At 56.1% G+C, this 13,082-nt stretch overlaps 1 protein-coding gene across 1 annotated transcript; it reads right to left on the reverse strand.

The window, feature by feature from the left end:
- Positions 1 to 1,018: 1,018 nt before the first annotated feature.
- Positions 1,019 to 11,690, reverse strand: MYBPH (myosin binding protein H). Its single transcript, XM_057424460.1, has 11 exons — positions 11,123 to 11,690; positions 10,764 to 10,898; positions 9,134 to 9,301; positions 6,228 to 6,316; positions 5,350 to 5,545; positions 4,560 to 4,699; positions 4,285 to 4,444; positions 3,326 to 3,462; positions 2,715 to 2,901; positions 1,737 to 1,778; positions 1,019 to 1,265 (listed from the first exon to the last, which is right to left on the reverse strand). Exons 1-10 carry the CDS (start codon positions 11,484 to 11,486, stop codon positions 1,768 to 1,770), a joined length of 1,587 nt encoding a protein of 528 aa, XP_057280443.1. The 5' UTR covers positions 11,487 to 11,690; the 3' UTR covers positions 1,019 to 1,265; positions 1,737 to 1,767.
- Positions 11,691 to 13,082: the final 1,392 nt, after the last annotated feature.

Consider the following 13,082-nt stretch of genomic DNA (forward strand, 5'->3'; position numbering starts at 1 on the left):
CTCTCCCCTTGACCCCTTATGGGGGAAAATTAATCCAACAATGCCCTCTGATGGTGGAAACCATGTCTGGTGCACACAGTGCTGAGCCCCTGGGAACAGCAATATCCTCTTGGACTTCAGCTTGGGCGCGGAGATGACAAAGATGGGGCCAAAGCAGAGGGGCTGTAGGAGGAACCATCTATTTTAGCCATAGGCACTGCCTGGCTCTTGCTCACCAGCGACACCAAGTTGGGGCTGAGGTCAGGTCTGAGGATGCCTGGGCTGGATTTGCACCCACATTTGCTTGCTGGGATCTGGCTGAGGGCAGGATCCATGTCTGGCTCCATGAGCAAGCTGGTCATGGACCTGGGAGAGCTCCTCTGTCACCCCTCGAGGGAGGCTGTGCTGGAGCAGGAGGTGGACCCCGCATTGACTCCTCTATAACGATGTACTCAATCAAGTTGATGGCTCTGTCTGTGAACAAACAGCATCTGACCCGAGCTGTCTCCGAGCTGTAAGTAACAAATCCTCCTTCTGCACACAAGCGAGCAGCAGCTAACACGTCCATTCCTCCTCCTCTTCCTCCTCCGGATAACACATCACCATGTCCTGCTCCCACCGTCTCACACCATGGGGAGGGGATGCTGGTGGCAGCACATGGCTGGATCATTGAATCGCTGGTGTGGGTAAAGAAATTGTGCTTGATGAAGAGGCATCATCATGACACAGTTTTGATGTTCCTATTTTTTCCTCCCTCCAGCCAGAATCATTTCCCAGCTCCAGAAGGAAACTTTTCCCCATCAAAGCCCCTCTTTCTTGTTGAATTGCTTTGGGTTTAGAGCTAGACAATCTTCTAACCAATCATTATGTGATTCATATGTGTTTTGTAAAGCTGGTCCTTTCTTTCCCAGCTCAAAACCCATATCCTCCACCCGTGGTTCAGAGGGATGCTATATGAGCCCATAGCATCCCTAGCAGCACTTTTCCCTCTACCTCCCCCATCCAAGCCAGCCCCACACCAAGCAGGACAGAGCGGTGTGGGTTTTCTTATTAGGACCCAAGTCCCTCAGATGGGCTTGTTTTATTGTCACAGCTAAGGACACATTGAGAGAGGACCATGCCATGGCAGGTCCATGCCAGTGCAGGATCCCCCAGAGCACAGCCAGGGATGGGGCAGGCCAGCAGAGGCCACGGCCAGGAGCATCACCATGCCCCATGCTACCGCAGAGCAGCTCCAGCATCCACCTGGGGTAAAGGAACAAGATCCGAGTCCTGTGAAGGCACCGCTGCCAAGAGACCAGTGGTCAAGGGTGAGATGGGAAACCACGTCCCAGCCATGGCTCTAATACAAGACAAGCCCAGCCCAGATCTTCCCTTTAACTCTGCTTTTCCACCCCACAGCCCCACTCCATAGCTGCCCCCAGCCCCGGTACCCGTCCCCATGTGAATCCACCCCTTGGTGCCCCAGCTCCCTGAGCCCTGCCTGCCCTGCTGCCCATGCATCTCCCATGCACCCCAGTCTCCACATGCATCTTCATCCTCATGGCCACTTTTGCAGCCCTCCCTCCACCTTTCAAAGGAACAAGTTTCACCCAGGCTCTGCTGCATCCCACCCCACCAGCGCATCTACAGCAATGGGATGGAGCTGGAGGCTCCATTAACAGGTGACAAGGGCTAATTCAGGACACTCAATCCCACTCCATCCCCACTGAAGTGATTCACCCTCCCTCCATCCCATAGCCCCAACCCAGACCTACCTTGCTCTTCATCTTGCCCTCCCATCTGTCCTCACTGGGGCACTGCAGGAGAGCACAGGAGGTATAAACTCCATGAATTCCCTTCATTTCACTCCCCTTTTGACATCCAAAAGTGAGCCAGGGCACCACCAACCTACTCATGTGCACACCAACACGCACTTATGGACGCACGCTCCAAGCAGTCACACACAGCACTATCATTGCCTGCTCCTGGACAGTTTGTCCCCAGGATCCCAGTCTGGGTGTCCCCAGCACAGTGCCAAGCTCATCCTCCTGGCCAACCTCACCCTGCTGCCTGCATGGCTGCTCTGACAGACTGCAGCCCTTCCTGCCTGGGAAGTAGGGCAGAGCGTGTCTTGGGGCAAGCACGTGCTGGGAAGCCACAGGAGGAGAAATAATAACAATAGCATGTGTTTAAGGACACACCACCACGTGAAGAGCATGTGAAGAGTGGAGGGCATGCATCCTCCTGCATGGTGAACACACAAGAGAAGGCGTCTGCGGGGACCAAAGCAGGGCACCTCCATGCAAGGGCTGGGCTGGGAACACTGCTGAAGCAGGGAAATGTGAGCTGGAAAGTCTGGGCAGGATCCCGAGGCATAAATCAGAACAACCCAGGTGCCAAGAGCGGGGGGTTCAGCACAGTCCCCACATGCATGGCTTGCAAATGTCTTGGGACACAAGTGCTGATGGACGCAGTGAGGAGCAAGCGACTGTCCCAGCCTGGTCCTTTGGCTCTGCAGTTTCTGGTTTCTTCCCCAACTTTTGGCCATGCATGAGGGAAGGTGATTTCAAGATGCTTCAAGCCCATAAACCCAAGAAGCCCAAAGCTCCACCTCTACACGGCTTCCCAATGCTCTTAGGCTCCTCCATCACCAGGATCAGCACAAAACAGGGACAAACCACAGCAATGTGAAAGCCAGAAGAGGAAAAGGCAGGCAAGGAGAACTGCTCCTCCATCTCCTCAGCCAATCTTACTTTTCACATCCAGTTTGCAGTCTACTGAGGCTTCCCCCAGGGCGTTTACAGCTTTGCAGGTGTAGATGCCCCCATCGAAGGGGCTGGGCTTGCGGATCTCCAGGGAGCAGACGCCCTGCTCGATCATAGCTATGTATTTGGGGTCTTCCCGTATCTCCATCTGATTTTTCATCCAGATGATTTTGGGCTGAAAGCAGCAGAATTTGTTTCTTTAAAGCAGAGAGAGAAAAGAGAAATCTGGCCCCAAAATGCAGCCACCTCCCTTTGCCTCAGCCCTGCCTGAAGCTGGTGGCCATGGTGGGATTCATAGTCAGAAGTAGTTTGAAGAGCTAAATACCCCATTCTTGAGCCCTAAAAACTGCCCCACACTTCTTCCCCCAGTGCAGAAGGAAACAGGGCTTGGCTTGAATCAAGATCAGTCTCCCATCTCTACACAGAAACACCCCGCATTCGCCCTAGTTTGACTTAGAGGGCAGCTGCAGCCCCCTAACTTCATCCAACCCCAACCCAACATGACCAACTGTCTCCCAACACCTCCATCCAACCTTCAAAACCCCCATTGGTGGCTGCCCGAATGCAGAGGCGATGCTGCCCACGTTGGAACCACTGACCTGGGGGAAGCCCCGGACACAGCAGATGAGATGTGTGTTGTAGCCCCGGGTGGTGGTTCGGTCTGTCAGGGGTTGGGTGAACTTTGGAGGCTCCATCATGTCCCGTTGGGGGATCTTCTCTGACTGGTAAGCAGTTTCTAAGGAAGTAATTCATTCTAGGTTGAGGCAGAGCTCCGGGGCTGACCACATGGGGCATGGCCATGTGGTCCAAGGTACACCAAAATACTTCTGCTCCTTCACATAAGGGGTGGAACTGGGTGATCTTTAAGGTCCCTTCCAACCCAAACCATTCTATGATGCCACGATAAGCCAGAGAGCATCTAGCCTGACCTGGGTACCCAGACTTCAATTCAGACCAACTCTGTCTGTAAACTCCTTCTCATCCAACCATACCATGTTAGTGACCAAACCCCTGCAGGGGCCAGGGGAGATGCCAGCCTGCAAACCAACACCACGATGCATGCTATGTGCAAGGTGTCAGACCCAGGCCAGTCACCACTCTGCGTCTCCTACTCCATCCTTCAGTGCATAGGAGATAGAGTGACAGAGACCCCACCTCACTGTGAGCTCTACCAGGGACCAGAATGGAAACGAATGGAGGGAGGGCAGGGCTTAGGGATGCTGGTTTGGACTCCTCAGCGGGACCACTGTAGAGGTCTCTTCCCCTGCTGGTCCTCAGGTGCAGGGCCAAATCCAGGGTTGTTCCTCACCCCTCCTGCTTCAACCTCACCTTAGGGATGTCCTCGATCCCTCCTACAAACCAACCATGACACAAGCCTTCTCCAGAGCAGAAAGGAGGTATAGAAGGAGACACCCAGACTCACCCCTTCCACACTCACCCTGAGGCCCAGCCCAGCAGCATCACCACAACACCAGGAAGCCCCACCAACCCCAGGCAGGGACAGGACCCCTCTCGCCCCCCACCACCCCCAAGCCCGCAGGCAGAGCATTGTCCCTACTTGTCTTCTTGATGTCGGCCACGGCGGTGGCAACGGCCGCCTTCTCGCTCAGCCCGCAGGCGTTCTCGGCGAACACGCGGAAGCTGTAGGTGTTGCCGATGATGAGGTCGGAGATGGTGCAGCTCGTGCGGGTGCAGCGCTCCAGGGCCGTGAACCACTTCTGGGAGGGCGAAAGAAGAGGGGTGAGGAAAGGCAGGTGGGCCAAGGGGTGGAGAAGGCACTGGGGCAGGCGGGGGGTGTGCAGCCATCAGAGCATCCCGAGGGCAAGCACTCACCCCGCTCTTCTTGTCTGATTTCTGCACTATGTAGCCCTTGATCTCCGAGTTCCCGTTGTCCACCGGTGGGGCCCATTCCAGGGCCACGTTAAAGCCCCACACATCCACCAGCTTGAGGTTCTGGGGGGGCCCCGGCAGCTCTGCAAGCACAAACCGTCATAGGGTGGCATCCCAGTTTGCACCCCCCACATGCTGTGCCTTGAGCATCCCTTGCACATCACTTTTAATCTCTTCTCCCCCAGCTGCAGCAGAATGAGGAATGAGAAGCTGTAATGGGCATGAGCTGGCAGAAATCCTGTATCCCCAACCAGAGGAGTTCACCTCCATGTCTACCTTCCAGTATCTCAATGGGGACTACAAGGATGCTGGAGAGGGGCATGATAGGACAAGGGGTGATGGGTTCAAACTGAAACAAGGGAAGTTCAGGTTGGATCTAAGGCAGAACCTCTTCCCTGTGAGGGTGCTGAGGCGCTGGCACAGGGTGCCCGGAGAAACTGTGGCTGCCCCATCCCTGGCAGTGTGCAAGGCCAGGTTGGACACAGGGGCTTGGAGCAAGCTGCTCTATGGAAGGTGTCCCTGCCCGTGGCAGGGGTTGGAGCTGGATGATCTTAAGGTCCTTTCCAACCCAACCCATTCTGAGTCTATGATCCTGTAGAAGATCCCACTGGAAGAAGGACCCCAAAATCCCTTCCCTTGTTGCTGGCCCTGTCCTATCCCTCCCAGAACAAGAACTATCCCTTAACCAAGGGGCAAAAAACGAGCCCCTGCAGGGTCCCATCTCCAGCCTCACCAATCACTCGGATGTCCAGGACGGCCTTGTCCTCCGCTCCGTTTATCCGCACGGTGAGCTCGTACTTGCCCGAGTCCCCGCGCTGCGCCTCGCGGATGTAGAAGATGGTGTCCTTCTCTGTGTTGCGTATGGCGATGCGGCTGGTGTCCAGGGGCTGCCCACCCTTGGTCCAGATCACCTCGGGCTGTGGCTTTCCCTGGAGCAACCCGCACAGGCTGGTTAGGAGCCACTCGAACACAACGGGTCCTGCTGGGAAGGATGGGTGGGCAGAGCCACCCCGCTTTGTCCAGGCAGCAGTGGCCTGGGTTTGGCTTCTCCCAAGCAGCAGTCCCCAGGGAAGAAATCACAGCCAAGCCCTGCCAGCCCCACTGATGGAATCCATCAAAGGCTCCAGAGATGATGCTTGGAACGTGCTGGTCTCCCAGAGTCCTCACCGAGCAAGTCCAGCTTTACTTGCCCAGGGCATGGTAGGCAGAGCTGTGCTCCTGTTTCTCAGGCACTAAGCCCAAGTTCAACTCAATTCTACCCCAGGCAATTCAAGCCTAGCAGGAGGGGCTCTTGAATTCAGCAATCCATGCCTGGAGCATGGCCAGTCCAGGCTCCCAGCATGGCATGGACACAGCCCTCACCTCAGGGGCAGCTTTCTGCCTCCCTTCCCCCTGCTTGGCCATGTTTCAGCAGGAGAAAAACAGGAGCCAGGCAGGAACAGGACAGAAGTTCCCATCCCATCTCCTACCCTTGGCCAATAAGGCATGGGCACCAGGACAAGCCAGCCCACAGCTGGCCCCAGGCATGCCAATAGCATCTATCAAAGTCACTGCAGAAGCTAGCCTGCAGTGAAAAAGCCTGGGGGATTACATCCCAACCTGTCCACCTACCTGGAAAGGGATCATCATGTTCACAGCATCCCCAACATGCCTGACGTAGGTCTCCCGCAGGTGACGGGGCATGCGGATCTTCGGGAGCTCTGCGGACAGCACAGTCATGTCGTGGGACCAAGGAAATCACAGCCTCCCACTGGCTGACCCACCCCACACATCCCCCTGCTTGGCCATCGAGAAATCCCACCCAGAAACACCCACCCCTCTTCCTCCTCATCACCTGGACAGTGCCTGCTTCCCTGCAGGGCCGTGCCAGCCTGCACCTCCGAATGACAACCATCCTTGAGATACCAGAGCACCAACCCAATGGACCATTGACCTCCTTCACTATAGCCAAGCCATGGAGACCCACATGGGCTTCACCACAAGAGCCCCAGCAGAGCCTACAGGCAGCAAGGCAGGGGACAGCACCTCCAAGCTAGGAGCTGTTTCTCCCCCAGCTCAGAAAGCATTTTCCAGAGGCTGAGAACCCAGCTTCCAGCAAGGACAGGGCTTTCCCAAGCCTCCACCTTCACTCAAGGCCATGGAGAGACCAAGGTGGTGCGTGGTTATCCACAGCAAAGCTGTGCGAGCCCCAGGCTTAAAGCGCAGGCTAACGTCCCCAAGGGAACATAACAAAGACAAGCAAAAAACCCACTGGAGAATGCTGATGGAGCGTGTGTCTCCTTCCCGGGGTGAAAATAGCAGCCGTGTAACCCTACCGGCTCAGCGCCACCGGGTGATCCGACGGAGAGGCATTGGCTTTACGTGAGCCCCTCATAAAAGAGCTGTGTGTCTGTGCCTGGATTAAACGTGCTGGAGCTCAGCTCTGGGGAGGGGGCACGGCCAGAATTAAACCAGGGCTGAGCAATGGCTCAACAGCTGTGGAGCGGCGGCGGTGGGCTGGGGAGATGCCCAGCGGTCCCAGATGGCCCCACCGACAGCTGAGACGGTCCCTCCTCTGCTCGCGCTGCTTTCGCTGCATGGATCCGCGCACGGATGCTGCCACTTGGGCTCATCCATCTCAGCGGGGCCGAGAAACCCAACCTCGAGAGGAGGAATGTTAATTCATGGGTGTTTGCTCCGGCCGGCTTGGCTGGAGAGGGCTGCCCGAGGTGATGGGAAGGCACCATTGCTGCCCCAGCAACCTGAAGAACACGATGCTCACAATGAACCTTTGGCTGTCTCACTCTGCTTCCCAAACCCACTCATCCCACCTGGTTTGAAACTCTGCTGTCTGGAATCACTGCTGTTTAAACCCCCCCGCGATGCTATAAATGAACCAGGGAGAGGTGCAATGTGAAGACCAGAAGGTAACAGATGGGGCACAGAGGAAAAGATCCATGCACCCAACACACCAGGGTGGACACAGGGAGGCAGAGGGACATTGAGGGCTATTTTGGTCCTCAGCAAAGCCAGGCGGTGAGCACAGGCCTGCGTTGCAAGTGAAATGCAAGAGCAGAGCATGCTGCTTGTTGATGAGGAGTATGGGTGGGCAAAAAGCAAAGAGAGAAGAAAAGGCCCTACTAGCATGGAGCAAGAGCAAGTTGGGGGGGGTCCTTTGGGTTTTACACCCCTCAGCTGGTGCATGTGGCTAGGACAAAGCTCAGGCAGCAAGAACCTATGGGTGCAGCACAGGACTAGAAGTGGGAACATGAGCTGTGTATTTGGCATCTCATGACAGTCCCCCATGCCTCAGTTTCCCCAAGCTTCAAGGTATGGTGGGATGCCTGTGAGATGTGGAGCTGAACGCAGCAGCAGATACCAAGCACTAACCCAGGTTCACCTCCTTCTGCAGGCTGAGAGGACGGACCCTGCAGAACCCTTTCCAGATGCTGATAATCATCTCCAGGCCTTTTCCTAGGAAAAGCTGATGTTCCTGGAATAATTTGTTATTGTCATCCTCATTTTCAAGCAGCTGAAACCTCTTTGACTGGTAGGCAAACTTGTGCATTAATAATTCCTTGTAAGGGGAAAATAAGCCTGCGCTTGCTGTTTGAGAAGTGAAAACCAGCCTTGAACTCATGGCTCAGCACATGGGAAGCACCCCGGGAGGAATGCGAGTCTTGCCGAGCATGGGAGCAAGTCATTAGCGAGTTCAGCATGATTCAAGTTCCCATGCTCCAGACTACCAGCTCCTGACTTTCCTTCGCTAAACAAAGCTGCCCAATGGGTGTGTGATGGCACATTGGGGATGTAAACACGGCCAAGGAGAGATGGGTTTCCCATGGGAAGATGTGGCTCGGCTTTTTGTGCCCTTCGTCCCCCAAGCTTTTGCCATCTGCATGATCGATGTCTTGAGGTCAGGAAGCTTCTCCATCCCGCCCCAAGGGAACTGGACACAGCTATTGAGAAGAGCACCTTGGTCAAAGGTTGGGTTGCAACCTGCTGCAGGGATGGACCAAGTACTGGGTTCATCTCTGTGGCCCCCAACACAAGAGGATGTGGAGAGGAGGCCATGGAGATGCTGTGAGGGCTGGAGCAGCTCTGCTCTGGAGCCAGGCTGAGAGAGCTGGGCTGGGGCAGCCTGGAGAAGAGAAGGCTCCTGAAGGGGAGACCTGAGAGCAGCTCCAGTGCCTGAAGGGGCTGCAGGAAAGCTGGAGAGGGGCTTGGGACAGGGGGATGTAGGGACAGGCCAAGGGGAATGGCTTGAACCTGCCCGAGGGGAGACTGAGATGAGCTCTTAGGCAGAAGCTCTTCCCTGTGAGGGTGCTGAGGCGCTGGCACAGGGTGCCCAGAGAAGCTGTGGCTGCCCCATCCCTGGCAGTGTTCAAGGCCAGGTTGGACACAGGGGCTTGGAGCAAGCTGCTCTATGGAAGGGGTCCCTGCCTGTGGCAGGGCTTGGAGCTGGAGGAGCTTTACGGTCCCTTTCTGTACTGCTGACAAAGCACACTGGAATTACACACGACGGGAGCTGTACTCACGGAGGATCTCTCTGATGAGCACTGGCTGCTCCAGAGTAGCTGGGACACTGGCACCGCAGGCGCTGACAGCCTTCACCCGTACATGGATCTTGTCACCGGAGCCGAGGTCCTGGACCGTGTACCGGGTGGAAAGAAAAGGCTCCTGGTTCACAGCTGTCCAGTCTGGACCTAGGATGAAGCCAGCAGAGCACTTCAGGCGTGCAATGACAGACAGACACACACCATGGAGAGCAGGATCGAGCCACAGGGGTGAAACCCAGAGGAGAAGAACCCGCTCCCTAAGGCTGAGGGATTTATCTTAGGGGGGATTTGGCCACCCCACCGTGCCGAGGAGCACAGGGTAGGGAATGCTGGCAGAAGCTCATCCTTCCAATGCACCAAACCTCTTAGGAGGCTTCTCAGGTAGAAAACAGATTGCCCCAGTCACAAGGACTGGGTGTCCCAGGCAGGCAACTAAAGCAACCCAGTGTGCCAGGCTGTGCTAAGCCACCATGGGCACCTTCGGACCAAAAGGGTTTCTTGTCAATGCCATCGGACCAGCCAAATCCCACCAGCTCCTCTTTCCCTTCACCCAAACCAGCCCTCACTCAAATCTCACCGTGTTTTAGTCAACCAGGGCATTGCACCAGCACTCCTGGAGCCCATGTGGTTACCATTGAATGATCAGAGCTCTCCTGTCACCAACCAAGCCCAAAGCAAGCGAGGAGAGCATCCAAAACTGAGACTTTTGGGTGGCTATCAGCCAGCATCCTCCAGGAATGGCTGCATCTCTCCTTGTCCCACACAAGGGCCTCCTCGTGCATCCCATCCAGCCATGGTTACCTGCCCAGTCCCCAGCCCAGTGGTGAAGGCCTCCCATAGCTAAGCAAGCATGGATCGTGCCTGCCGCAGGCTAAACACCAAGGGTCACACATCAAGTTCCCCAAAGCTCATGGACCACTTTGGTCTCCCAGACCACTCCATCCTCATACAGCACCCAGCCCACCAGCCTCAGTATCCCCTTGCAGACCCCCCCCAGCCACACAGATCATTCCCTCTCACCCCAAAGCCAGGCAGGGCTTCAAGAGAATGCCCAAATCCCAAGTCGAATCCACCTCTCTTATTCTACAAATGAGCAATGCAAGCAGAGAACCACAGATAACTGCTGCCACCCCCCAGCCCACCTCCATCCTCCTTCCAGACATCTCCAGCACCAGCCCACTGGGGCAGGGCTTGCTTGCTGATGCACACCAGCCCCTCTTACACTCCCCAGGATCCTTTTGTCCCTCATCCTCCCACCTTATTCCCATTCCTTTTGCACTTCCTTTTGGGTAAACGTAGGAGAAACCATCCCAACCCCAGGTCCCTGCAGAGCTGAAGTTATCAGAGACCATTCTCAGTGGGTGCGCTGGTCTCTCCTCCACCCTCTAGCTGGGGATAGCAGTGACGTTAAACCCAGTCCAGCCCCCTGCTAAAGACACCAACACCAGTGGGAATCCCATCTCCTCCATGGGGAAGAAAACCAAAAGACCATTAAAAATGAACCCATTTGGGCAGAGAAAGGGAAGGGGTGAGCAGGGAGACGCTGCCGGGTGCTGCCCAGCTCCGTCCCGTGCCTCCGCGCTAACACAGCAGCAAAACCCAAGCCTACTTCCATCTTTGCAGATCTCCACCACGTATCCATCCAGGTGCGACCGGCCCGTCTGCTCCGGGGCTTTCCAGGTCAGCGTTATGGAGTTTTCACTCACTTCTTCCACAGCCAAGGCCAAGGGGGAGCTGGGGGGAGCTGGAATAAACCCACAGTGGTGAGAACGGGATCGCAAGTGGAGGGCGACCACTCAAGTCCATGCTGGTTTCCGAACCCCCATCCTCGTAACCCCCAGCCCTACCCCACTGCAAAAACAACCTTGATGACTTCACCCTCCATCCCTTCCCTCCAGCAGCCCCACACATCCCCTCCAAGCCCTGCATCCCTCCCACCCCAGCTCCAGTGCCCGGTCCCATCCTCACCTCCCTTTGATTCCTCAGGTTCAGGGGCTTGGGGTTCAGCTGCAGCACTCGGGGAGCCTTCTTCAGGGGCTGGAGCTGCTTCTGCTGTGGGGACAGGAGCAGGCTCATGGGCAGGGGCTGCAGGCTGCTCTGCAGCGGGGGGATGCTCAGCGGCTGAGGGGTCTTCAGAGGCTGGGGCTGGTTCTTGCTTTGGGGCTGGGGCTGGTTCTTGCTTTGGGGCTGGGGCTGGTTCTTGCTTTGGGGCTGGGACTGGTTCTTGCTTTGGGGCTGGGGCTGGTTCTTGCTTTGGGGCTGGGGCTGGTTCTTGCTTTGGGGCTGGGGCTGTGTCCTTCTTCGTGGCTGGAGGTGCAGTTTTCCCGGTCATTGCTGCAAAGCCTGGGGGCTGGAGAAGGGGATGTTTGGGGGTCTCTGCGCCGGGATCTCCGCTCTCTTTTGGGGTCCCTGCTCCAGACCAAGTCTCTCTTCCTTATGTGGGATCTCAGCACCGAAGCCGGGGTCTCTGCTCTGGAATGAAGCTCTCTGCTCCGGGCTGGCTGAGCTGGGAGGGGGGAACCAGGTCACTGAGCCAGAACTGGGGGATTTTTATAGGCTTTGGCTGGCACTTGTCACCTCCCTGCAAACCAATCTGCCTGCGCAGGCGGGGACGCCAGGAATAGCCACCCGGGACCTGCACATTCAGCAGCACACCACTACCCCCTCCTATGGGGCTGCAGCACATGGTCCTGCCCCCCTCCTGCCATTCCCAACCCCCCCGGGCTCGCACGGGACCGAACAGAGCCAGGTCACCTTTCCTTAGGGACATGGCTCCTGTCCCCAAGCACCAACACCTCTCTAGCTAAGGGCTTCCCACCTCCCCCATTGTCCCCCTTAGTCCTCCCCCCGCTGCCCCATTGACTCTGCACCCCACTTGCCTTCCCCCCACCCCAATCCTCCCTGTTAATCCTGCATTGAGCCCCACAGTTTTCCTCCCCTGGTTGTTTCGGATACAGCGTTTGGCAGCAGGATGAAGCCGGGACACCGAGAGATGCTATCAGTGCCTTTGGGGGGGGCATGTTGCCTCCAAAACAATACAATAACCCAGATGTTCCTTGATTACTTCCACTGGTAAGCAGGAACATGACTAATAACGGCTCCTCCCTCCCCAAAATGCCTTAGGGATGCCTGAGAGATGAGCTCCCTGAAGGAGGAGATGCTAACATGGGGCTCTGGCTGGTTTTGCTGCCTGGGGGTCACAGATGGGTACCGGCAGTCCCTCCTGCTCCCCAGCACAGCTTGGAGGGGTCGGAGTTCTAGTCATGAACCAGAGCATTTTGTGGCACAGAGAAGCCAGCCCCGCTGCCCAGCACAGTGATGCAGGGCTGGGGACACCATCCGTCCGTCCCCATCCAGCTGCCTTCGGCTCCCTGGTGGCGCTGGCACCAAAAAGAATGGCTGGATAAGCTCCAACCATCCCATCTTGGATGATCGTGGCACCTCCTTGACCCCTCAGCATCCGCACGGCCCACGTCTGACTGACTTTTTCCATTCAGCTCACAGGAGGCCATGTCCAGGCTCCCACAGCCATCGACTGCGCTCATCAGTTTTCCATGTGTCTTTCTTTCCCAAAGGCCATCAGAATGCCTCCTCCAACCAAAAACACTTCACAAAAAAAGCAGGTTTCTTTTGAGTTGGGGTGAAGAAAAGCAATTGAAAGAGCTCTTAGAAACAAATATACACAAATCAACACCTAAACTCCAGACCATAAGGAAATGAGCACTCGGATCCCTCTCTGATTTGAGAGTGTGGGGTTGAAACATAAAAGGGAAAGAGCTCCAATGTAATTCTTTGGCTCAAAGTTCTTGACCTGAACAGAACCTGAGTTTTCCAACCTGCTCGGTGACGTTTAGGTGCCGTTCCCTCTGTTGACTCACAAGATGACTCAGAGGTTAAGGGCAAGTGAATCAACAGGGTTTATCATCCG

The sequence above is a fragment of the Pezoporus wallicus genome, unplaced genomic scaffold (genome assembly GCF_028554395.1).
Source record: "Pezoporus wallicus isolate ANWC-B61680 ecotype Strahan unplaced genomic scaffold, APGP_CSIRO_Pwel_v1 contig_9123, whole genome shotgun sequence".
NCBI classification, from domain to species: domain Eukaryota; kingdom Metazoa; phylum Chordata; class Aves; order Psittaciformes; family Psittacidae; genus Pezoporus; species Pezoporus wallicus.

Coding starts and splice junctions, on each gene's coding strand:
- MYBPH (XM_057424460.1), bottom strand. CDS start 11,486: ATGACCGGGAAAACTGCACCTCCAGCCACGAAGAAGGACACAGCCCCA. Junction 9,302..10,763: donor GGAGATCTGCAAAGATGGAA/GTAGGCTTGGGT, acceptor GCTTCATCCTAG/GTCCAGACTGGACAGCTGTG. Junction 3,463..4,284: donor GGCCGACATCAAGAAGACAA/GTAGGGACAATG, acceptor TTACTTCCTTAG/AAACTGCTTACCAGTCAGAG.